The sequence below is a fragment of the Eleginops maclovinus genome, chromosome 16 (assembly GCF_036324505.1).
Source record: "Eleginops maclovinus isolate JMC-PN-2008 ecotype Puerto Natales chromosome 16, JC_Emac_rtc_rv5, whole genome shotgun sequence".
Taxonomy (NCBI): domain Eukaryota; kingdom Metazoa; phylum Chordata; class Actinopteri; order Perciformes; family Eleginopidae; genus Eleginops; species Eleginops maclovinus.
This window is the reverse complement of record NC_086364.1, coordinates 10081972-10108324: the sequence shown is the minus strand read 5'-3', so window position 1 is coordinate 10108324 and position 26353 is coordinate 10081972. Positions and strand designations below refer to the sequence as shown.

Below are 26353 nucleotides of genomic sequence, written 5' to 3'. Positions count from 1 at the left end.
TAATTTAAAAGAAAAACTTCCAAAGATTTAAGATTTGTGTAGGAATTAGACTCAGTACTGTACTAGAATGATGGAAAAACTACACATAATTCAACAATTTCAATATGAAACTGGTAGAAATTGGTAAATATTTCTATTTCATTTTGGGAAAAAAAAACTTTAAAGACTCAGTAAAAGGCAAAAAGACTTAATAAGATACAACAACAAACCAGGAGGGGGTTTAAAATCCCATGCATGATAAATTCCTCTCTTGTATAATGAGGGAGCATCAACCACAATTAAGACACTTTTCAGCTCCATGCAGTGGGGAGGGAGGGTGGGAGGTAGGAAGGGGGAGGAGGGGGCACTCACTGCAGTCGTGTGAGAAGAGCCTAGTGAGGGGAAAGGTGAAGGTGGGGGAGGCGGGGCTGGTAACCACGGCGGGCGCAGAATTCATGCCGCTGGACACCACGGAAGACGCTGGCACGTGGCGGGCGCGTAAATCAGCGCCGGGGCTGGTCGGCTCATCTGTGGGAGGGTCGAGGGAAGGAGCGGGTGAGAAAGGAAGGAGGGGATAGGGTAACGTGTTAGGGAAAAATGTCAGAAGGGAAAGAGAAGGAAATTAAAAGGGTTGGATTAGGATTAAGTGAAGAAGAGGATAGGTTTTTAAGGGAGAGGATTTGACGAGAAACCGCAGGGTTATGTCGGAGATACTTAGAGATCATTATCTTAACACTTCCTATTTTCAAAGTGTTTCAAATGCACAGTCTAGGCATACAACAATCACGATTGAGGCTTTTCTAGATTCCATCAGAAATACACAGAAGAAAGACAACAAAATATGCTAATTTATCAACCCCAACAGAGCTAAATGATTTAAAACCTCTACATCTGTCTCCTTGAAGAAGAAAATACAAATGCAACCAAAATGAGCAACTAGTTTACAGATAATGCAGTACCTGCGTCTCCAGCTGCCATAGGAAGACCTATTCAGTCACTAAGAAGAGCTTGTAACAGAGCTCTGAGATTTACTCGCACCAGGTTTCAGTTCTTTATGAAATCTTTTGTGTGCACATGTGAGCATACACACAAGAGAAAATGTCACAATCCAATAAGGAACAAAACAAAAAATTCTCAAGGTCATATTTTGTGGTAGTTCTTATGCCAAATATGAAGCTTTAATGTTCAAGAGGACAAAAAGCTGTTTTTATGGATCACTCAGACAACACTTATTTATCAGTTACAGTTGATGGAAAGGGATGTGAAACAGCAGCACACACTCTCACATACACTCGCATTTCCTGACTGACTGGCGCATTAGACTGGCCCAATATTTGCATAAAGTGAGGAGAAGCTGGATTTGCTGGTGACATTTTAAACTGAAGAGCTGTGTGGAAACTACAGAGGGCAGCACAGCCTCTGGGATACACCCCCAAAAATATATTTTTGGGGTAAATTGTTGCTAGTGTTTCATCCCTCTCCTGCTCTGATTTCCCCCTTTCTTTCCCCTCTGTCCCTGCAACTCCCTGTAATCACCCTTCACCTCTCTCTCTGTGTCTCTTTCCCTCTGGCTTTCTTCCATTTGCCACCCTCTCTGTTCTATTCTTTACTCCTTTGCATACTACAGTCCGACATCAGGCGGAAAACATTTCCAATCTGGGATGAGGAATCTGCCTGTTTACAGCTCTGCCCAGAAATAGCCGGGCTGTGGGTTTAACAAAGGCCGTCATTAACAGGCAGCCGGGGAGCGAGTTCAGAGCCACAAACAGAGAGGGACCAGCAGAGGGGAGCAGCACGCTGCAGCACACTGCCCGAGTCTACAGGAGGACATTTACAGAGCTCAGCATTCAGGGAAGAGGAAGAGTAAATAATGGTGAATAAGGACAGAGCAGGAGTGTTAAAATACACTGCATCTCTAAAATTGGTTAGTATTACGTTTCTTTAGCTTAAAGAAGTTATTACACGCTGCTTGACTAACATTCCCCGCCTTTTCAATTCCTTTAAAACTCCTTACCAAGCATATAGCATTGTGTTTACCTACTAAAGATGGAGTTAGGGTACCACCCCCAAAAGCATATTTTTTATTAAACACAATAAGCCAAACTTCTATTAAGCTGTACAATAACCTCACCTAAATGATATCACACAAACACAATTGGTAAGTATTTTTTAAATGAGTTAAGTCATACTGAAGAGAACAGGCAGCCTGCACCTTGTAGTTCTATTAACAATTATTGTGTTGATGAATGTCCTCATTAATTCATTCATTCTATAAAATGTACAAAATAATGAAAATGCAAATCACAATTTGTTTGTAGTTTCTGACCATCAACATATCAATATGTATTCAGCTAATTATTTCAGCTATAAACAGCCCTATAAATCTGACCCAGCATGAGATGGCAACTTTTGCTACTTTTTTTAAACTTGGTGCTGCGGTAGCATTGTGGTTTGTATAAAAAATAATGTTAAATTCCAAGAGTGAGTTAAACATAGAGAAGAAATCCAGGAATCTAGAAAACGAGACGGAGAGGGGTCAGGAGGCCTTGTGGGAGCGGGACAGAAGGTCTCAGTCCTCAGTATGTTGTGTCCAACTAGTAAAGATAGTCATAGGCTGAACCTCCTCACACCCACACAAACCCCTTCATCTTCCAGAGCAGCACAATAGCAGCATTGAGGGCGGGAGCTGAGAGTATGGGCCCCTTCTGTTACCCACAAGGACCGCCACAAAAACCTCCTGGTAATTTACAGCTAGGATCCATGTTGTAAGACTCCACAGAGTTAAATATTGCATCTGTGGACATGCCTCTTGCTGTTGTATTCATTTTGCATGAGTTGTAAAGAATAACATAATAATGCTCAATATATATCTATATTAAACTTCATAAGAAGATATTAGCTGTCACACAGGCGGTCCTTGTTGTCTCTACCTCACAGATATCGTGCTTTGCAGACCAAAATGACAACAGCCTATTAAATGTTCCAAAACAGTCCCAGATCATATCAGCATCTCTGTCAGAGAGATAAAGAGATAGAGAAAGGCAGAAAAGAGAAAAACTACGTTCTTGTCTATGGGGAAAAAGCTAGCCTAGTTTCATTTTATGGCCAGCAAACGTGCCCCGGCCTGCAGCTCCGACTGCCTGGTTTCGTTTGTTTCATGCGAGGTACGAGGCAAGAATGTGCTCTGACACACGGACTCAGAGAGAAGCAGGGAGATGCCTGCTGAATCCTCTGGATTTTCTCTTTTTAAATGATCTTTTTCTGGCTGAGCGAGGCTTGGGTAAAATATTTTAAGTTAATCCATGTTGGGTCGAAGCGTCCTTGTCAGCTGATTTGAATCTAATGGGCGGTATGGTAAGTGGCGGCTGTTTTCCTCAGGCTGTGACAGGGTGACTTGGGCATGGCTTGCCTGATTGAATAACTTTGTTTGCGTATGGTTTGACTTAATGGCTGCTGTACATGAGAAGTGATACAAGTCAACATGAAGGCCACAGAACCCCTTCTCTGTGAGTGTTTCAGAGCAGAAAACAAGCCGGGACATGACCAGAATCACCTCCCACTGACAGCAACATATGTACGCCATAACTGTACATATATTCATACAAGCAGCCTCACATGGACACAGGACTGCACATCCTCCATGCACACAAGCTAATACAGAATTTGTTTTTAGGATACTTTACTATGTGTAAGGTTTCCAAGATGCATAATTTAATTTTTCTGTTGTTTAATCATATGCTAATATGAATGTAAATAAGGAGATTTATTCAGCTTAGTCAATAAAGAAGTGGATTATGTCTTTTAAGACATTCTTAGAACTTTTCTTAACCTTGGGTATATTTTAAAGCCAGGATTAAATAAGATTCCAAGTGAACCAAACTGTAACGAAGACGCACAGAAATGGTATTATAAACAGCCCACATTCAAAAAATGTAAGTAAAGTACTTCAGATTAACCAAGGCTACAACACTACAGCTATGCTTGTGAGCCTACTTTGACACAATGGTGCTTTAAGCTAAAGGCTAACGCTAGCATGGCAATATGTTTCACCAGAACAATGTTCACTTAGATAACCATCACAGCATGCTAGCGTGTGCTATAAAATAATGTGTACAGTGACTTCTAGATTAAAAAAAGAAAAAATCATGACAGGGAGAAATTCTACAGAAAGTATATCTGCAGAACTACCATGCTCACACACAAACAAAAACACACATTCAAGAAGTCATGACTCTACCTCCTTTCCTCAGAATGGTGAGGTGACTTTACAGACCAGGGGCAAGCAGCAGGATTTGGGACTTCCCTTAAAAAATGATTCAATCAAACTACTAATACTGTCTGTTAGACTGGGAAGTGCCAGTATTACCCAATGCAAACATTCACAAACATTCACAGACACACACACACACACACACACACACACACACACACACACACACACACACAATGTCTATGAGAGAATGGAAACTGCATCTGAGAAAAGCCTGGAGCCTCAATGAACAGACAAGGATATTAAGGAAACACACATTCCCCAAATCTCATAATTCTGTCTGCATAATAATTAAGCTTTTCACTAACATTCCACAGTTGTTTAAATGAAGTGATACAATCTCAAGGTTAGTTGGAGGTTTTTGAGTAAATTAAGGTGTAAGAGAAGGGACAAGGGATGAAACCTAGATGTTCTTCACTTACCTATGAAGGGGATGGAGGCCAGAGAGTCATCCTCTATAGGGACAGGGGCCAGGTTGCCATTTGGTTTGCGTGGGGCTACATCTCCTGTGGAATCAGGGGCAGGGTCCTGGGCATCAAGAGAAAACAAAGAGGGTTCTAGCCCATCTATGGGCAGGGCGTAGTGAGGGTGACGCATGCCGTGAGCGTTCCTCCGCCCAGTAGGAGGTTTCTGCCTCAGCACCACTTCCTGGGTCTGTGCCTCTGCCTCCACTGACCCTCGTTCCCTCTCGTGGTTTGTCGGCCTGTACGCTCGGTCCTGGGATTCGGGAGTGGAGGAGGCAAGTGGGGACGCAGCAGAAGAGGTGAGGGGTGCCGTTGTGCCCTCTGGGGGGCTCGTTTTAGGCGTTGGATTCCAGTTCATGTGAGGGCCAGAGTACGAAGGGTCCCTGAAAGAGTGGGCTTGCTGCAGGATGCGTCCCGTCTTTCGGTAAAAAGAGGGGCTGTAGCTGCGGTAGCCCACCGGCTGGTCGTCCATGCTCTGCCCAGAGGGGAGCCGCCTGCTCTGGGGAGCAGCCTGCTGTGGCTGAGGCTGGGAGTGGGCCTGGGTGTGAGTCTGGGGGTGGTGTTTAGAATGTGACTGCCGGGGCATTGGAGGAGCTTGAGCTGCACTGTAATGGCTCCCCTGCCTTGTGTAGGCGTCAGTCCTGGGGGGCGGCTGGGGAGCCTGCTGAACCCATGACGGCCTCTCAAACCGAGGCGAGACCAGTCCAGCTGCTGCTCGGTCCAGCATCTCTAACGAGCGGCCATGGCGATCGTACTGGGCCAGCAGGTTTTCAGAGCGGGTTCGGGTATAGTTAGTGGCAGGTTGGCCTGGACCTGGGCCCCCCTCCCAGTCTGCATAGGACCAGTAGGGCTCTCCATGGGGCCCAGGTCCTGACTGCTGCAGCAACATTAGAGTGTCCTGAGAGGCGCTGTGCGGAAAGCCGCCTGTCCGCTGATGCTGCCTCCTGGAATCGCTGAGCCGGTCCTGAGAGTAGCTGCGGTGCCGAGTCTGCATGCTGCGTCCTGAGCGCTCAGGCAGCTGGTTGTAGTACCAGTCAGAGAGCGCCTGCTGGCGGCGCTCTGTGCGGCCATGGCTGACCTGGGGTAGGGGGGGACTCGACCAGGTTGAGCTGGATTTGCGTGGCGGAGCCTGAGAGGAGCTGGCAGCGTGGTGGTTCGGGTAGTGGACTTGCAGCGGGCTGGACAAAGGGCCTCCTGATGAGGAAGAGGAAGAGTAGGAGCGTCCCCTGGTCTGGCCCTGAGGCTGCTGGCTGGTCATACCGTACTGAATCTCCTCTGTGCGGTGGGCCGGGCTGCTGTGACCCACGCCGCCTGGCTCACCTGCTCGCCCTTCCTGCCAGCTGGCGGGGCTGCCCACAGCAGAGCGGTTGTCCAGAGGGGAAGAGGGGCTTGAAGATCCTGGCCAGCGACTCCAGTTATCCAGCTGGTTCTGGCCCATAGAGCCAGACAGAGGACTTCCAGCAGGGGGCGTGGCCTTGGTGTGTGGGTAACAGAGGGGTGGTGGTGGTGGGAGATACTCAGCTCCCCCTGAGTAGGGTTCGTTGCCTGTCAGGTAGGCATCCTGGGAGTAAGCCTGGGAGAGGGAACACAGAAGAGAGTGATTTAACATATGATAGGACAAATGCTTAAAAGGAAAGGTTAGTGTGTGAAGCCGTGGCGACTTAAGTCATGTGCTCTTACGGTAAACAAGCTTGACAACAATACACACCATAGCCTTAACTCTGTAAGACATCTACATGCTGCTGTACATTTCACAACAAGCCTAAAGTGGAACGGCCTCTCAGCTCAACCCCTTTGTCCTAATTTGTCCCCAGGGCCTCAGCCTCAACACAAACACATGCTAGCTAGCAAACTGCATGAACTGCCTTGAGCAGAAGCTACAACATTCACTCAAACAGCAGCCATCTGCAAATGTCCCCGGCAGTGTTGTGTATACATGCATACCGGATATATATCCACACTGCGTAGCTTTCAGACTATCCATTGGAAATAACTACTGGTCGTTTCCTAGATACCCAAAACCTAACCAAAAATACAATGTCATCTTTATCAGCCATGCTTCCAAACTTTGGAGCAGATTTCCAAAAGCTTTAGACAGGAAGGCTCTGTCAAACATTTTTAAATGTCATTGAAAAACATGTATCATAAACCAAGCCGTTTCCAGTTTTTAAATGACCTTTTATGCATTTAAATGAATAACAATAAATGATTTAAAGCACCTTTAGGGCTAATTAAATGTATTTTCTGGCTTGCCTTTTCTGCAAAGCTGATCATTTGTCTTTTTGCAAAATAAATGAAAATCACCTTGAGCTTAATATCTTGAAAGAAAAGAAAGTTTAACATATATTATTTTTAACATGAGAAGAACGAAAACATACTTGCAAACTATTCCTTTTCCAGTCCTGGGGTAAACAAATATTGTAGATCGACAAACTTTAAAAGATTTACCTATACCGGCCAACAGAATCCGGAGTCTTTCCTCAGGTTGCGTGTAAAGCTTGTTGTCACCACAAACAGACAGAAGACTGATCCTTACCAACTTCCTGCTGCGTAAACCTGCTGTTCTTCTCCCAGAGATATTCAATGTTTTAGTTCTTTTTCTATTCCTTTTTTTCGTTAATTTTCTATCTGTTTTTCCTTGTTTTCTACTGTGTCGGATCCTTGCAAACTCCCTCTCTCCTCCCTCTCATTCTCTGCCTTACTCCACCCTGTGGGAGTGTGGAAGGAGGCGCAGCTCTGGTGATGTCATGCTAGGAATGCAGCAGATAGAGGCGTAGCAGCGAGGGGAGAAGTGTGAGGACGTGGGTTTACACTGTTAAGACATGGCAGTTATAAATAAATGGAGAACTGACGTTTGACTCTTTTGGCCAGGTGTTTCTGCAAGTGAGAGAAAGGATCACTAAAATCTGGTGAAATCGGGTTTTGTGTGTTGACATGTTGCTCCAGGTTAAGGGGAGGGGTGATGCATGTCTGATCATGTGAGCGACCTGTGGAGCGACAAAAATGTGTTGTACAGTACATGGGTGTGTGAACGAGCAACGGAGCTGTGTTGTTTTGTTTTTTTCACATGTAAGCTTCGACGGTCAAGATACCAGTGGCTTTTAATGAATGCGTGTTGTAATCTAAACACAGAGCAAGGAGCCTCTGAGTCACTTCGCAGCCATTCTGACAAAATCTCAACATTCTTTTACTATGACTGTGAGAATCCAGGTTGGACTCAAATAAACACCACAGAATATTCCTGAAGTGTCCTGAAATAATCAATAATCTAATAAGTATTGCTAGTTTCCTTTGCAAGCCAGGTAACTAAGTATCTCAATGTGTAATTCATCATACATGTGTGTGGGTTAGTTTGTTTAGAGAAGGTGCGTGAAAAATCCCATACTCACACTTACCAACTGAAGCACATCTTCATCTTTTGGCATAATGGAGAGCTCCAACACACTTTCACTGTAATACATGTACAGGGGACGAAGACGAGGGGAGGGTAGGAAGAATGAAGACAAATGAGAATGATGTGTGAAAAACAGATTCCTATTGAATGGCCTGACTTTGTTCTTGATACAAAGTTAAAGACAAAGAAAAATAAAGAAAATATACTATATTCAAACATATATAAGGATTTATAAAATAGTTTAATCAAATATGTCGTATTGCAATGCCGCTACCTACTGCAATATAATATAATTGAAATAAATTCCCAGAATAAATGTTACTCCTGTTCAAACAGAGTACAATGTCACTTTCATAAGGCCTTAATTTCCCCTCTTGAGCACCACAGCATCTATCTTTGAGACGTGTATATCATTGTGAGAGTGTACACTGCTTCAGGCTACTGTTTTTAAAAAAGGCAGAGAAAACTATTACCAGCAACTACGTGTTTGTCATCTCGATGGTAAGCTTGCAAAAAAAACAATCGATGTTTTTTCTGGATTAACACACCAAAGGCTCAGAGTGCTGACAGGAAGTCTTACCTGTTCTGAATGAGGGCTATGACCTGCGAGTACGTCTTTCCTAGAACACTCTCTCCGTTCACTTTCACCAGCCGGTCCCCTGCAAGACAGAGTATCACATATCATCACATTATATTCAGCACATATTAAGAAGGGACTAAAGCTACCAAAACTCTACATTTTCAATATTCTCTTTTTTTTAAATGATGGCCAAGGTGTGTCTAACTTTAGCAAAACATTAAGCCTTATATTTAGACTATGCATTCGTCGTGTGGGAGATATGACACTGACACATATGCACCATAAAGCATTCTATGAGTCCTGATGAGGTTTTTTGGCAGTCATTTTGGATTAAATAGTACCTCAGCCAAAGCCAATCCAAAATTGGTGTTACAGTTTCCATTATTACAATAAAAAGCAATGCTCATTGTATTATAGGAAGTGTTTTTTAGTGATCTTCTTAACATTTATAAAATTAATTTATCTTTCATCAGTCATCACTAATTTGCCCCCAGATAGGCAGTCAAAAATGTCGGCAGGGCTGTGGTATCTGAAAAATACAGTGCGGGGATGTCAGCACAGCTTAGTGGGTCTTGAACTGAGGCCCTTGAAAAAGACGTTTGATAACTTTGTCTTCAAAGTCGGTGTGCATTCATGTTGACTTTCATGCAAGCTGATACACATACAACAGCTCACGGTGTACGAGTTTGCATGTGACAGCTTTTGTTAAAGCATGCACACTGGAACACTTCAATAGCCCTGTCACATTCAGATGGACTTGAACATTTGAGTTGTCATACTGGTATCTTTATTATATCACCCAAAGAACTAAAAAAAAAACCCCTCTCTAGTCAGGGAATAATAAACCATTGATGAGAAAGGTCAGTTTTTATTCTCCCTCCTTCTCTGAAACTGCAGCATCACATGACCGACGCTCTCCCCAAATGATTTCCAATGCAAATCAGGATGGTCATGTTCCTGCATCATATGTTCCCTTTACCTGTGCACAAGCCCGCCTGGTGGGCCGGTCCTTTTTCTCTCACACTCTTCACAAATATCGTGTCCATCGGCTCCAGTCGACCTTTCTGGTACCCTGTATAACAATACAAATACAAGATACAATTTAGAAGAAGTAAAAAGCTCATAGGTTGTGCTAAAATGTGTGTAAGCTTTTTAGAAATAAAGCCATAGGTTGGTCTTGGTATTTAAAGTTGGGACCTTTTGATCAACATTTGAGTATTTGTGTTCTTGGCCCAGCCCTATAATTGTTCTTATATGAGTATCTAAGTGCTTTGTATTTGGCTGATTTAGATGCAGTGCTGCAAAATGTCCTGTAGGGGGCGCAGATAGGCTGCAGACCGCAGAGGTGACGGGGGAATAAGTGAAATCCTGGTTTATTACATCATCTTTATCCCACTGTACAAGATTATAATTTGTTGCCTGATGAAAGAGGGAAGCACTTACCCTTTCCGTTACCGTTCTCTTCATCCTGCAAAGAACGGAAACAGAGTTAAACAAGTTAAATACAATTTTTTTTTTTTTAAATAAATTTTTTGGGCAACCAGTGCCTTTAATATAGTGCAGTTCAGAAACGGGGAGACAGAGGGGAAGACGCGCGGCAAAGGGACTCAGGCCGGATTCGAACCTGGGTCCACCACATGGGGATCAAACCCCAGTATATGGCCGCCTGCTCTACCCACTGAGCTGAATAGAGTAATTTATAAAATAATAAAATAATTCATAAAAAGTAGAGATGAGAAGTGCTTATGTTCAAGACTTAAGCAGTGAACTTTCTTACCAAGAAAAAGATTGTGATTGTAACATAACCACATTCAGTTTCCCATAATACCAAACTTCTGTGTATCTAGCAGTTTATGCAGTATGTCCAATGGGTGACTTAAAGTAGGGAGAACTTCATATCAACACCTCCATAAACTTAAGGCCTAAAGGAAGTGAGTATTAAATCATCCTTCTCAAATAAGAATGACTTTACGGGTCTCGAGCCAAATCTCCTGAGACAGAAAGACCTGTTTGTTTTTATGAGCTTTTAGTGCTGGAGAGCAGCACACTGAGACTTTCAGGTTAGACCATCTGCAGGTGCTTGTGACGTCATGTGTGACAGACTGAAGCAACAGAGATGCAGAGCTGTCATCGGTGAGGATGCTGGTGGTGAAATCTGATAGCTGCAGTTTGTCTGATCATGTGCGCACACGCACACACACACACACACACACACACACACACACACACACACACACACACACACACACACACACACACACACACACACACACACACACACACACACACACACACACACACACACACACACACACACACACACACACACACACACACACTGAGCTGAGTGGACAGTTTTAGGTTAGTGGACTGACTGGTGCCTGGCTTTAAGCTACGCTGAGTGGGCTCATTCCTGGCTCTGCAGACAATGGTGGGGGGTTTAGAGGCAGAGAAAGGAGAGCTGCCGACCCCAGAATGGAGCTCCGAGCCGGGGACACTCCACAACTGGAGCGGCCCCAGTCTGAATGCCTTCGGGACAGGGGAGGAGATGGGGCGAGGTGGGCACAAGAGTGTGGGCATCTGGGTCAAATACTCTACACTGTCAGTCCACACCTTTACAGTCTGAAGCAGGAAGGGAGTAGTTCCATGTGTAAAACTACCCACGTGGACATTGAACTCTGCAAAAATGATTACGATTTATCTGTTTGATTTGAGGATATGATTTTTTTTTAATGTGCAACAGAAGTTTTGCTCATTAATGACAGAGAAGAATGAAAATAGCTCATTATCTTGTTCTGTCTTGACTCAACAAATGTTGAATATATGCACATTTAGATTTTAGACCTGAACTGTAATCATGACACCATCTCATAGTATTATGCTGTTGTGAGACTGTTTTATAAATGTTTTTCTGTTTAGTTTGTGTCATTCGTCTGTTTGGTGTATTGCCATGGAAGGTTGTGTTTGTTTTCCTGGCTTTAATCAGCTTTGGCTTTATACAGGAGTACACTACATTGACTTACAAATAAACAGATAAATAATAAGTAGAGCATGTTAGATTGGATTATTATGTCAGATGGAGCTCTAGCTGTTTTAAAGACAGAGAGGAACTCTACTGGGACCACACAGGAGGAGATAATATAATTGAGGACTTTCAGGACCTGCAGATACCATGACATTAAATAAAAGCCCAATTAGGTCATGCACCCAGTAGGCCTCCAATAATTAGACACTATAAGGGTAATATGGGAGATTTCCATCGCTGCTCTTTAGATAAGAACGGATGGATCTATGGGTCCGATTGTCCCAAAACGCCATGTGACCCTCGAGGCAGAGGAGACGGGGACAGAACCGGGGCCAAAGGCCGGCAGTGGGCCTATTGTGTGAGGCCGGCCTGGTACGGTCTGACTGCCAGGGAGTGGTACCAGGCTAAGACAACAGATCCCATTCAATCGGTGCTCCTATCTGCAGCTGCTGGTTGGTGGGGTGGTAGAATAATAATAGAGGCCTTGTTTCAGCTGGCTCACCCCACCCCAGCCTCCTTATCCCTCATTTTCACATCTGGAGCCGTTTGCCCCCACACCTCAAAGAGCTAAATAACCACTCACTCACATCAAGGCTCAATACAAAACACCAGAACAATCCTGAATTCACCAAATACTTAAAACAACGCCTGTCAAGTAATACTGAAAAAACAATTGGGAGTTTTCATTGTTTAAATTACACCGGTCTCACCCATTAACAGCCCATGTCTTTATTTTTCCTCCACACCGTGTACCTCCAACCTTTAATATGCTTTTAAGGGGCTTGGTTTGTTCAATATGTTGTCACTAATCAGCCAGTAATCCCCTTTTGTCTAAGAGTTTATTCTGCTTGGCTCAACCTCACTGATCCTTGACTCAAGTTTGATTGGTTTTATCTCCAAGCTCAATTTGGCTCTGTCCTGGCTTCAGCAATTTAAACACAAGGCTTTCCAAAAACCCTTTAAATGCCAGCTAGGATGAAATGGAGACCAAGTGTGCTGTAAAAACAAACAGGTAAGTTAAAAAGAGAACTTCAGGACACTTAAACTAAATTATAAGAAAGGGAAAGACAAGACCGGTCCATAAGACTGTTTATATTTAACATAATTCAAGACCTTGATACTCAAATCTTTCTGCAGGTCTCACCTTGAGGTTGGTGTGCAGGGCGGACTCTGGAGGGTAAACGATGAAGTGGCGTAGGGTGAAGCCAAATCCCTGTGAGTTCTTATGGAGGACCAGCGTCCGGGGACCCTTCCAGCCCATGCCGACCCCCTCCCTTCCCGGCCGGGTCGCCATCGGCGGCCGAGGGTTGTCACCGGCTGAGAGCCCATCCCTCCGTCCCTTACCCTGTGGGCACAGAAAAGGAAGAGAGATTCAGTGAAATCCGGCGGTTTTTCATACATCATGTTTAGATGAAAAGTTGACATTGAGAAAATATGAATTAAAAAAGAAGGAACTCAGACATCGAAGGCCATGCTCAACATTGCAATGTAAAGAATGCGGCCGTGAATATGGCCTGTGATTTAGAAACACTGTGAAATGTAGAGTTCTTTTTTGTACCAGCTTCAGGAAATACGTCCAGTAGATTTTTGCTGCTGACAAACACACAAGCATACTATACCATACCATGATAACAAATCCTCAGAAAGTGTCTTGTGATTTCTTTACTATAAACTACAAAGAACAAATAATCTTACATCAGTTTTTCTTCAAATCAACATGAGAATCTACTGTATAATAATGACCACCAACACTGGAGAAGTATTTCCATTTTCCAGATGCAAAACATTTTATAAGTCCCTGGAGATAAACAAGGCAACTCCAGACAAACAGTGGGTTCACCAGTAGCAGCTTCCTCATGGAGTCCTGCATGTGCTCAGAACAAATGTCCATAAACACACCTGGGGGGTCCGCTCTAAAGGAGGGCTATGTCTAGACAACACAAGGAGGGAAACTCAGTTCTGACCTTGGTCTTATGACAGGGAGAGAAGGTCCAGGGGGAATTTGAACCCGGAGAGGAGAATAAAGACAGACGTTCCACCCGCTCTCTAAATATCTCATTCCTGAGGCCGAGTAAATAAGCCTGGCTCGCTCAGCTGACAGACACACGTGAGAACTATCACCCTCATGCTGCTCTGACGACCCACATCTGTCAGTCAAACACAATCATCCAGCCAAACAGGTGGGAGTGAGGAGGAGGAGCAGGCCTAGTTATGTTTTAGTTCATGTTCACTACCAAAATCTTTGGTCAATAATTCATTTAGGAGGCAGCTCATATTCATCCATGTCTCGTCCCAACCAATCAACCAATCAATCAATCAATCAATCAATCAATCAATCAATCTCTGCGCCATCCTAATGCTCGCTCAGCATGCCCTTATGCTGTAGCTCACTGGAGCGTTTGGCATTTCGTAAAAAGGATGCAACTAAATTCCATACAAGCAACTGGGTGTTAAGAATCTTTAAAGACATTCACACTGCAAAATTGACAAATTCTGAATGTTAAAACTAAAACAAAGAAAGCTCCAGTGTTAAAACTTTAAACAGTATATTATTTTATGCATGTGTTTTTCAATGTCAAGCCAAAAGTCAATTATCTATTGACAGAAAATTAATCCACAACCATTTTTATTATACATTTATCATATAAGCAAAGTGACAGATAATAACCCCTCTTACTCTCATATAGTAAACTAAAAATATTTGGGTTTTGGACTGTTGATAAGTCGGCTTGGGTACATTGGAATGGAACGTTCTTACAATACTTTCTTCCATTTTTTGACTGAATGATTACCAAATTAATCAATATAAAAAATTCAGATTAGTTACTGAATAAAAACATCTTCCCACCAACACAGCCAGCATGTTAAGTATAATTTAAGAATTACCAAACGGTTCCAATGAGCAAAGTGACTGAAACTGCCAGAGATGCACACTGTAGCATCATTTTATGGTATTTTCATAATAAGATTAGTACAGTTCAAGATGCTGCACAGAGGATTGGTAAATAATCCCAATGTGCAATAACAGCTTTATTTGAACTTCCTTTAGTGTCCGTATGTTACACACTTTATATTGTGAGTCTAGGGCCAACACAGCTTTTTATTCTACAAACTAATAGATGCACTCATCTCTGCTCGTACACAGTGCCTTCTGTTTTGGTTTAACTGGCTCACAAAGAAACGGTTTAAAATGAGTCACACTTATTTTACCTATCCTAGAAATACTATGATAATTATGAGTACAATGATGAGTAAAAAGATTGCTATGATCAAAGGCTAAATCTGAATTTATTTAAGCAAAACACCAGCTGGGTCTAAGAGGGACTTGTCAGACAACGCTCTAGGTGCTCCTGAGTTTGCATGTTTTTTAAATTTATTTAAAAGACATTGTGTAATTTAGCTGAAATAAAAAAGAGCGCTGCAGGGTTGTGATTTAAAAAGCAATTTAGGCGCAGGAGATAGGTGTGAACACGCCCAGAGATGATGCAAAAGTATGGTTCATTAATTTCACAAAGAAAGTCACACATTAACTTTTAGTTCTCTAAATTCAGTTTCAAGTGTGAGAATGTGTGTGTTTGTGTGTTTTAATGTTAGTGGGCCAGAGGTGAACATGTCTAGACTACAGGCAGCAACCCCCTCAAAAATGCGCACCCCACGTTTCACTTCCTGTCCCCCTTCCACACACAAACGCACACTGATATATAACAAACACAGACACAAAAACTTGACCTGACAGGCCTGTAATGTGGCCACACAACAACAGGAAGTGGCAGGCTTTAGGCAGGAAGTGTGGTAGCATGCGGGCGGGATAACCAGATGCTCCTATAAATAAAACCGCTCAGAGATCTCCATCATGGAGGCACTTCCACTCCTTCACTCCTCTCCTTCCATGTTTTCTCCAATCAGCTCTCCTCCCTTCCACCTCTTCTTCCTCTCTCACCACATGCTTTCGTGTGATGGAAATCCGGCTGTGCTAACCTTCACCACAATTTCTTTTTCCTCCTCTACTTCAAACTTTCCATCCAGTGAAAAAATAAGTTCTGACTTGGAGATGTCCTCATGACATATGTTTGCATTTAAGAGAAAATATGTTTTATTGTACATATAACCTATTTTCCGTATCATACACTGAAGTATGTATGAAGTAGATATTTAGCAGATACATAAATCCCTTTGACGCTCAAGGCCCGATCTGTAGTCTGGCAGTCTAAACAATGTAAAGTAACCCCTGCTCAACAAGCGAGCATTGAGGCCTTTTATGTGGCATGAGAGCAGCATAAAGAGGTCTGGAAGAAGGAGGAAAGCATGAGGCGCCAAATAAAAATGATACAGAATAAGAAAAGGCGTAAAGTAAATTAAAAAAGAGGAAATAAAAGAGCAAAGGAGGAAGAGACAGAGTGAATTCCTCAGAGGGAGCGGTTTGGCTTGGACAAGTCGGAGCACACACTATAACCGGCAGAGGAGGGGGGAGCGCAGAGAGAGTGAATGAGAGGAGAAGGATGAGGAGGACGAAGAGGAGGAGTATCGGGCCCCTGCGAGGGACAGGCTCCAGCACGCCGGTTTCGACCGCATGGCCCCTCCCGGTGCTGAGAATACCAAACCCTGTGATTACCCAAAACACACAGGGTCTGACTGGGTCTCCGAGCCAGCACTGCTTCCCACTCGGCTGCTCTGGACTGTGGGGGAAGTCTCTGCTAACTTTCTGCCGTATCTACAGTCCATCTTTTCCCCTGAAGCCAGAAAAAATCCTCTCTGTTAACCGTCACTTAGATAAGACTGCTTGTCTTCTACAGGTCTCACCCAAAAATAGTCTAAACTTGCTGAACCGCTCTGGACTCTCCAGACACTCAGTTTAACCAACAAAGGACTAGGAAAAATGTTCCTGTGGTTTTTAAGACTAAACTTCCAGCGCAGGCGAAAAAAAGGGCAACCTTGCTCTTGTTTTTAGCTGAGAAACGAAGACATTTGGGTTTCCTGCTCTCTTACTTAGAATTATCTGTTTAAAAACTATTTTGGCCTGACACGTTCTTGCCTCTTGAAGCCAATTACAATGACAAAACAAACTCTTCAGATAAAACAGAGCCTTGAGGAATCTTATTACCACCTGAATGATGTCATTTAAAACACACACAAAAAGCCGCCCAGAGAGACAATTGCATTTGAATATGCAGAGCAGCTTGTAATGCCACGCGACAGCTTCCTGCATTGAGTGTGTGTAAAGTAGTGTACACACTCGTGCGAGCACACACTACCACACAGAAGCGAGCTCTTCCCTGTGGATATTTCCCCTCCTGCTTTCAATTAGAGAGCATATCATTAAGATGCATGACTAAGTGTCAGGGGAGAGCAAAAGATCTCCTGCTGACAGGATTACAACACTTCTGTTTAGTTATAAATGTAAATCTATAACAACTTGAGCCAACATTTAGTTGTAGAGTTAAATCAGATATGTTTATAGATTAATGTTTAAATCTGGATTTTCAGCATGAAAGAGGCTTTTCTAGGGCATGATGATATAGTCAGTGATAATCATCAGTAACAGTGAACGTGTTGGTTTGTCACTCCTCTCCTCACTCACTTTCCAAAGCAGTACGCAGGAATGCAGTGGCCGCCGGGGAGCAGGGCTCCTGCTAAAACCCCAGCAGAGCAGAACAATAATGCTCTTTTAAACAGCTGAGAGCTGCAACCTGTTTGAAAAGTGGAGCTTTACGCACGTTACAAATGCTGACGAGCCTTTAATCCTGATAGCAGTAGCTGTCTGCGACTATGGCCCCTGAGCCAGGCTGCCAAGAGAGAACAGGACAGGGACGGGGATAATTCCTGGACTCACAGGCCACATGCAGGGTCTGCAGGTCTAAATGCATCCTATGCCTGATTGAGGAAACGCGTGATGAGTCTATGAACATCCCGCTGTGCTGCTTGCACTCCAAGCAAAGAACACAACCTTCTTTATCAACCGAGGATTCAAACTAAATATGTGCAGTACATCCCTCTGAATTTACATAACAAGATTCTTTACGAGTCATGCACGTGAGCCTATGTCAGCATGAATAAAGTCTGTGTGTTCAAAAACAAGTTCAACAAGGCAAACAGGTGATGACGCAATGTCGGTTAAACAGGGTTTGCTACTTCAACCGCAAAACATACTGTACTTCTTTTGTTAACAGACACCTGCCTCACTGCCAGTGATGCCTGTGATGGTTGTTCTTGTTAAACTCTAAACCCAGCAAGAGGAGGAGCTTCAGTTTCAGAATAACTTTTACAGGATGACTTGGTAGCTTTGTGGGCAGATGCATGTGGCATGTAGTAGTTAGGTTTGTGGCGTGACATGGCTTTAAATCTGGCCAGCGACTTTTCCTCATTCCCGCTTATACTGTCTGAAAGACGGGAAAATGTCACAAAAAGAGTTCAATGAAATGATGATGCATTTAACAATATGGAACTTTTGATTCTACACTTAAAAATATCAGGATTGTCTAATATAGAAAAATAAAGTCTCTCGATGATTGATGTTGTAACATCATTGATATGAAATGCGTTTTGGCTCATGGTTTGAACAAGGAAGCCGATCATGTGATCAAGTACATCTCAACTAAATAAAAACAAACAAAAATCACAACTTATGAGGAAGCACTGCGATAAAGAAACTGCATGATCTCCTTAAACACATTGTGTGTACAGTGTGTGTTTGTCCCAGCTGTGTCCGTACAGCCTCTCTTTCCTCCCCGCCCCCCCCCCAACACTCACATTCCTGATTGTGGCATTTCTTAACTGTGAAATCAAGTCATCCAGGATGGGGGTGGGGATGGTATAACCAGGGAAAAGGGTACAAAAAGAAAGACGTAATATTCCAAATAAATGCCGGCACACACTTAAATGAGATCATGTGGGTTTCCTGAATTCTGAGGGCATGGTGGGGGGTGGGGATGCGTAATCGCACAGCTTCCACAACACGTCGCTAAAAGTGGCACTTAGCAGCCCCCCATCATCTGTCTTAGGCCACTAATTAGAAACCCCTCCAAGGAAGAAGAGGGTCAATATGCCACACGGAGAGAGTCCCACAGACCAAAACTCACAGCAGCTGTGGTAAAATAAGAGGGAAGTGCTGCGGAGACATATAGACTGTTATGTAGAGGAGGCTTAATCCACAGTGTATGTACAATGTTTATCAATGCATCATTTATGGCATGTATTTCATTGACAGTGTGTTCAAAATAATGTAGGCTTCATGAGGAAACTACAGACACTAAATGAGGAATAAAGTAATATTTTGCCCTTTATATAAATATATAACTGATTTGTCTTCATACTGGTGGCTGTCAGCCTCGTAATGTGCATTGAGCAATTGTTTACAATTCATGCCAAACTAAAAATAATCAGAATAAATAATATCACACATGCCCACTACCGGTGGAATAACCACTCGTCAGTATGTGACAGCGGACGGAAATATTTAAAGTGACATAAATTTAAGATACATACAGTAATAATCCAATTATGCAAGTCAGTGATGCCACAAAGCTTTCTGGAAAGTATGAAAAATCCCCAGTGAGTGATAGAAAAACAGCCTGAAGGAAACACAAGTTTGTGACACTGAAAGGTTAAGGAACCTGTCAACAGCTGAGTGGTTAACACGCTTCAAACTATGGCTACAGTTACACGGATGTTGACAGGCATGGCTGAAACAATCCCACAGAGCGGTTTCTGGAGAATATTCTGCTGATATCACTGTTTGTGTAATCTTATTTCTGGAGAACCACACAAATCATCGCCAGCAGCCGTTTGCATAATCATCTTAGATGCAAAACGCAGGAGGACTTTTTATCCATGATGATTTGTTGATTAATGTGTTCGTTGAGAGTTTTCTTCCATCTTACACTGCAGAAATCATTTAGAATTAATCTGCCTTATTGGCTTGAATTTTAAAATGCAAAACAATGAATGAGAAAAATAACCAATCATTATCTACTTTGGCAATGCAAACACAGCAAGTCCAACTTAGAATTATCCAATAAAAAGAAAAATAAACTAATTAACTCTTTTTATGTTTGATCATTTAATGTTAAAGTAATTATTTGTGGAAAAATAGCAGAAAATGCCATTTCTATCCACTTACATCTGGTAATTGACAGCATTGGTTTTTGGACTGAAAAAAAGAAATTGAAGACATCACCTTGGATTTGAGAAACTGGGAGGGCTATTTCATAATTTAAAAAAAAATGCCATTGACCAAATGACTAAGCCTGAAATCACCTCGAGTTGAAGTCCTACTTTCAAATTATTGTTACTATTATGGCCTTCAAATAAACATTTTTTATCTAGGACTAACATGAATGAATCCACCGATGAACTGCAGCGATAGACTCATGCTTTAAATCACAGACTCCATGTCCGGCCACTAGAGGAATATGGGTGAACTCTCCTTACCCGTGGCTGATGAGAGCTCTGGATGTGCCCAATGGGCATGGCGGGCGGTGGCACTGAACCCGTGGCACTGCGGAGCACCGCCAGCCAGATGCAACGAGGTTCAGGCGAGCTGCAGTCCACCCCCACCGGGTTCTGGAAGCTCCAGTCAGACCCGGCCGGCACAGAGCACGGGAGCATAGCAGCGGGCATCGAGGAGTGGAGTTTTCTCAGATCCGCATCCCTCCCCGCCCACATGGGCTACACACACACTCTACACAAGCTTGTGGACAACCTCCAGAAAAAGAGACAATCAAGCAAAAGAGACGACGGGTGATTTTTTGTGGAGCTTGCAAATCCTCCTCTGGGATCCTCCAGTCAATCAGGAGTCTGAACGTTTCGTCTCCTGGCTCCAATCCATCTCGGACACTGCCACTCCACAAAGTTTAATTCCAAAAGTTCCACATCTCAGACTCCTCCTGACCTCTGGGAATCAGCTCTCTGAGACTCTCACACACATTCGAACACTCAGAGGAGTCCAGAGGCAGCAGACGGCAGGCTCCTGGGCAGCAGATGGAGGAGTGTGTGTGGCGCAGGGAGCAGAGGTAGGTCTGATTTCACTACACACACACACACACACACACAACAACTGACAGCGTCCCTCCCGGTGGTGTCCGGTGATGTTCTGCATACAAAGCCACTCTGTCCACCCCCAAAACACACACTGCTGTCCCAGAGGGCTGGATCTTCTGTCTCTCCTCCCTCCCACTGTCCTCTCTCTCCTCTTTCTATTTTCTTTCCTCCTTCTCTCAAGTGCCAGACCCCTTCATCTTACTGTCATCTCTACCCAAAACGTTCCTTATCTAAGAAAGCATCAGCTACTTTATCCCTCGCTCTGTCTCATCGCTTCTGTTTTGCTTTCTCTTTCTTCTCCGTTTTTGCCACTCAATCCCTATGCAAACAATCCCTCTCTCCCTCTGAATGAACCGGTCCGACAGTCATCAGCAAACAAACAACTGTAATGTACAGTCTCTGCACTTTAATCCAAGAACACAGGCCATCACTGAGGTGATGGGGGCTCCAGATGGAGATATCTCCGGCAGTCTAAATCCACTGTAGATCTTTGTAGAGGAAGCATAGTGATCGCACGTGTGCAGCATGTGTGTGCCTGAGCGGCACAAACAAAAGTGACAAAGCTCTGATCCTGGCGCTAAACTCCACAAAAGCCGGCCCTGCCTTCGCTGCCTCCCCTCCACCAAGAGGGGAGACAAAAAAAGAGAGCGAAAGAGGCCAATTTCCAGCGCAAAGAGAAAAGAAAACATTTGCCTTGCTGCTGTATTCTCTCTCTCATTCTTTTTTGTCTAAGAGGAAAAAATACAGACGAGGGCAGACGATAATGAGAGAAGAAAATGGAAAAAAAGACGAGAGCTCTCTCAAAATAAAACGGCTGCTACTGGATGTCAACATGACCTATCTATCCAACTCCCCCCCCCCCACACACACACACACACCACTAAATCAGCCAGAAAAGTGACCTCGCCTACGCTGCAGAGTTCTCACCAAACAGCCAGGCGTCCAGTATCCATGCGAGAGCGGCAGACAGGTGACCATGTTGATGAAGACTTTCCCCTCCGACGCTCATTGCTGTTAACACGCCGCACATCCGTTAACAACAAGGTTAGACAGGTTTCACCTGCCGCACAGCGGGGCAAGTTCCAACTCGACTGAAGCAAGCTGTCATCCGGCAGAGACTGTACCCGCTGGATATGCTGCACGGTGTGTACAAAAACACTGCAGAGTGGAATAGTTGATGAAGCAATAAATAAATAAATAAATGTTAGAGCTCAAAACTGCAGGGGTATTTTTATTTAATTAAGCACTCTGATGGAGTGCTCAATTAAATAAAAATAGCCCTGATTTCAGGATGTAATGTTATAAATTGCATTGTTTTATTTTGACCGTGCTTGCTTCAATTAAATATTATTTGAATTGAGTTACAATGAAACTACAAGATAATACAATGTCTTATCATTTGCGTGAAAGGAATATTTCAGCTCTATAATTATGATAATGCAATAAGAACAAGAAACATTGCCTCTAAAAATAAAGAGTTAGAAAAGTATATTGTCCCATCCAAAATTATATTTTTTGCCACTGTCTGCATATATACTGTTTGCATGTAAACTATTCGTTAAAAATGTAAACAGTAGCCTAATCCTAAAAAGCAGTATATCATGATACTCAAGCTCAGTCCCTATCCAAGACCAACTGTGAATCATTTTCAAGATATTCACAAGTCCTTATTTTAGGCGTTTTTGAGCAAAACACAAGCTGGAAAATAAAGTGCAAGGTAAAGAGCAGCCTGTGTACCTCTTGTTGTATTGCTTTGATAAATAAAAAAGTTGGTTTGACAGACAGCTGACATTTTCATCTCAAGTCTGCAAATATCAGCTAAAACCAGCCATTAAAAGCAACTGGTTATACCTGGCCAAGTAGGGCTGTAGTCTAAAAAAAAAAAAAAGGTTGTGAGGAACATCGAAAGCTACAGAGCGTCAATTTAAAGGATATTTTCTTTAATAATCACAAATTAGCTTTAGGTGGATCTAGTTTAACTAGTAGCACACACTTTCACTAATACACACACTAACACATGCACAAGCACCGTTTACTTGTGAACACAAAGGCTGCTTCCTCTGTGCACGTACACACACACACACACACACACACACACACACACACACAAATGCCACATGTCCAACTGAGTCACAGCTGGTTATAAATAAACTTGGCTATGTAATTAGGGTTCCTCATAAAGTCAGGAGGCTGTGGGGGTTTCTCTGCTTTCTCTCTGGTTCAGAGCAGAGCTCGTCTCTCTACCGGGCAAAACCGCCCTGCAGAAGGACGAGCTACAGATCAGCGGCGAGGCCAGGAGGAGGTCTGACTGTCCTCATGCTGGGAGAGACGTCAGATAAGAGGAAACCACAGACGGCTGCAGCAAGGAGTTGGGATTTTATCATTACATTTTTCACACTCACACTTAGTTTTGGCAAGGATGGAGCGGTGCCTAATTTAGAAACAAAGGGTCTGTTTCCATCCCACTCTTTCTCCTCTACATGAACCATGGAGAGATTTACAAAAAGAGGATGGCGAGCATGAAGAGAGGGGTTGACAAACGAGAAATTAACAAGAAGGCTTTGGGTTACAGTTTACATGGAGGACACACAGTCACACATGAGGAGTTGTGACAATAGCATCCCTTCCAACCAGTGACCCACAATGTCTGCTGTTTGGATGAAACATGCCCGAGCAGGCCGCACATCCATCAGCTGCATGGGGGCCTGTTTGATGTACATCACTGCAGCATGCCGTCTTTATTTGCCGATTAGATTGCTGAGTAATTATTATTTTATCATGACCTGGCAGCCTAAAGCTCTTCAAGTCAGGAAATCAAGGGCCAACACGTGCTGCTAATCTCCGAGGAGAGATGCTTCGTTCCCTCCTGTCTCAGCCCCTTCTGCTCTCTGATAACAAACACCTCAGCGGAAAAGTGAAAGGGCTGAGGAAGGAGGGAGGTAAAGCGGGATGTAGGGGAGCACAGTTGTCAGTATAACGGACTGATTAGTTTGGTGATATGTTTTAATCCCCTTACACTCATAACATTACTGCGGACCAACAGATTAGCACAGAGGCCTCCCTGCTCTTTTTTTCCACCGTGGTGCCCCCACAAGACAAAACAAGGTTTCTCTCCTCTCTGCGGCGCCGGCATTAAAACACAGAGGTGTGAGGAGGAGGAAAAAGCTGAGGACTGGCAGGAAGTACACAGGAAAGAGAAGAGGACTGCTGCTCAGTGAGCCTTTAGTTGGCTTGTCACAAACAATGTCAGCTACAGAAACAACGATGGGATGCTTTCTCTACACACAGGCTGCAACAAGTCAAAGAAAGTGCGGAGAGGGTCAGTGAAGTTCAGTTGATGCTCACAATGAAAATCCTAAAAACGGAAATACAAAACCAAGGAAGAGTTGAAAGACTACATTTATACTACTATCTGAAGCTAAAAAAGAGGAGAAGCATTCTCAGCTCAGAGTGGGAATCATGTCCTCTACTGGTGAGAGAAACACAGATCACTCCTGACTCAACATGTGAGGTTTCATGTGTTGATGCAGCAGCCATACAAACGATGTGTCATCACATTGTTGCAAGTGAACCACAAAAATACGGGGCGGTTATAAAACGCTATAAAATAAATGTGGATTCAAACCTCCAAATAGGGTTCACAGGATGAAACAATTATTTTTGATAAAGAGTAATTTGTTAAAAAAAAGGCATTGTTTGATTAAAAAAAAGAAAGGATATTGTCTTAATTAAATAAAATAGGAAGTACAGTTGCAACCATTATTCCAATGACAGACAGAAAATGCACAGGAAATAGAGGAGAAGAACAATACTATTTGATAAACCATTTATTGTTAGTTATTGTTTTTTAATTTTTTATTTAATAATAGACATTTTGCAAAAATAGCTGTTTTTAGCTCCTCAAATATTTCCTGCTTTTCTCTGTTTTATCTCTTATTTATCTATTCATTTGAATATCCTGGAGCTTTAGATTGACAAAACACGAAATCTGAAGACATCACTTAGGGCTTTAACAAACTGTGTTGGCCTTTTTTTAAACCTTTTGACATTTTTAAACATCAAACAGTTGATCTTTTTTTTTTGTTAATAGTAACAGCAGATTAAAGGATAATGAAAATAATCACTAGCCCTAAAGTTTTCAGGTTTAAAATCAAGAAGCATGTCTAAGAAACTGACAAAGCCTTTTATAAAATGACTGATGGAGTCAGTCTCTCCGTCTAGACAGTTATTATCATCTGTAAGAGTCTACAAAAAAAAAGTTTAAAAATGGACACAGGTGTTTTAAGGCAGGTTATTTTAACTGTTATCTCCTGTAAATCCCTCTGCTACAGAACATATGAGTGTCTCTGGCTGCACTCACAGGTTAGTCAGCATCCAGCAGCCACTAGAGGGCAGCTACAACACAGACACTGACAGCAGGGGGGTGGGGACATGGGACACAGCAAAGGGTGGGGTCTCAACATGCGGCCATGAATATCCTAAAGCCCTAGGATATTCAAATGAATATAATATAAAACAGAGAGGCTTATAAAAGAGCTTAGAACAGTCATTTCTATCAAAACCTGCCTTCTCTTTTGTATCTTTCCTGTGCATTTCTGTTTGTTGTGCAGCAGCGGCATAGGAAAGTGTGTGCAGGGTGAGTCGACCTCTGAACAGTTATCTGTGCTCTTTTGTCGGTAACTAATTGATAACATCAGTGGGGGGTGGGAGGCAGCGGCTGCAGATCAGAGAGGTCACACCTGTTGTGGGCTTTGACGTGGAAACAGTCTTGGGAAGTTCAGAAACGAGAGCAGGTGGACTAGGAGACAAAATGTGGTCAGATATCCCATCAACTCACAGCTGAGGGGAGCAGGGTGGTCCGTCCCTCTCTGACTGACCGGGACTGATTCAACAACAACAACAACAACAACAATACACAGCTTACTGCGGCAGACCACAGGATTAACAAGGTTGAAGAAGCCCACCTGACCTTGTACTCCTCCTTGGGAAACTAAAGCATTATGCATGGATTCTTTACATGAGCGTGTTAAAGCCATGACGCCATGTGAGTCCTGTCAGCGTGGAAACCCAAAGTATCTGAAGGGAACTCTTCATTGACCTTTACCTCATGTTTTTAATTTGTGGTGTAAATCATAGTCAACTTTCACAATTTTATTATCAATCTAACAATTATTTCCTTGATTGGTTAGTTTTGGATTCATGAAACGTCAAATGATAGCAGATAGCTGTCAGGTCACCACCTTCCTCAACAAAAAGGTAACATACTCAAAAGCCCCCTCTTGTGTAAAAGCCAAACATTTTCCTCACACAAAGGCAAATATTCACATTTGAAAAGTTGAAAACAGTGTTTTTCCAAATGTGGCAGTCTCCAGCTTCTCAAAAGTGAGGAATTGCTGTTTTACAAACAGAACTACCAATTTCTCCAAGTGTATGTCATCAAATGTCTTGTGTTGTCTGACCAACAGCCCAGATACTCAGCCCAGAATACAGCAATCATCAATTTGGAGAAGCTGAAAGCAGAGATTTTGTCATGCTTTCAATTGATAACATTTTTAGAATAATTTAGAAATACTTGAAGTGTTGGTTAGTTTTAATGTTATAATCA

The 26353-nt window shown here is 43.1% G+C and overlaps 1 protein-coding gene across 12 annotated transcripts in view; it reads right to left on the bottom strand.

Moving 5' to 3' along the window:
- The window catches only part of arhgap23a (Rho GTPase activating protein 23a), a 49001-nt gene that overhangs the window by 11024 nt on the left and 11624 nt on the right, over positions 1-26353 (bottom strand). For 2 of the 12 annotated variants that reach the window (XM_063904591.1, XM_063904595.1), the window contains exons 1-8: positions 20140-21490; positions 12857-13057; positions 10131-10155; positions 9667-9759; positions 8688-8766; positions 8103-8163; positions 4672-6286; positions 352-507 (exon numbers count right to left, since the gene is read on the bottom strand). In XM_063904591.1, coding sequence (XP_063760661.1) covers positions 352-507; positions 4672-6286; positions 8103-8163; positions 8688-8766; positions 9667-9759; positions 10131-10155; positions 12857-13057; positions 20140-20373 — 2464 coding nt within the window. In that variant the 5' untranslated portion in view covers positions 20374-21490. Of the gene's footprint in view, positions 1-351; positions 508-4671; positions 6287-7161; positions 7409-8102; positions 8164-8687; positions 8767-9666; positions 9760-10130; positions 10156-12856; positions 13058-20139; positions 21491-21675; positions 21754-26353 lie in introns of those variants that run through there. The other 10 variants (XM_063904597.1, XM_063904601.1, XM_063904599.1 and 7 more) reach the window with 9 other exon arrangements.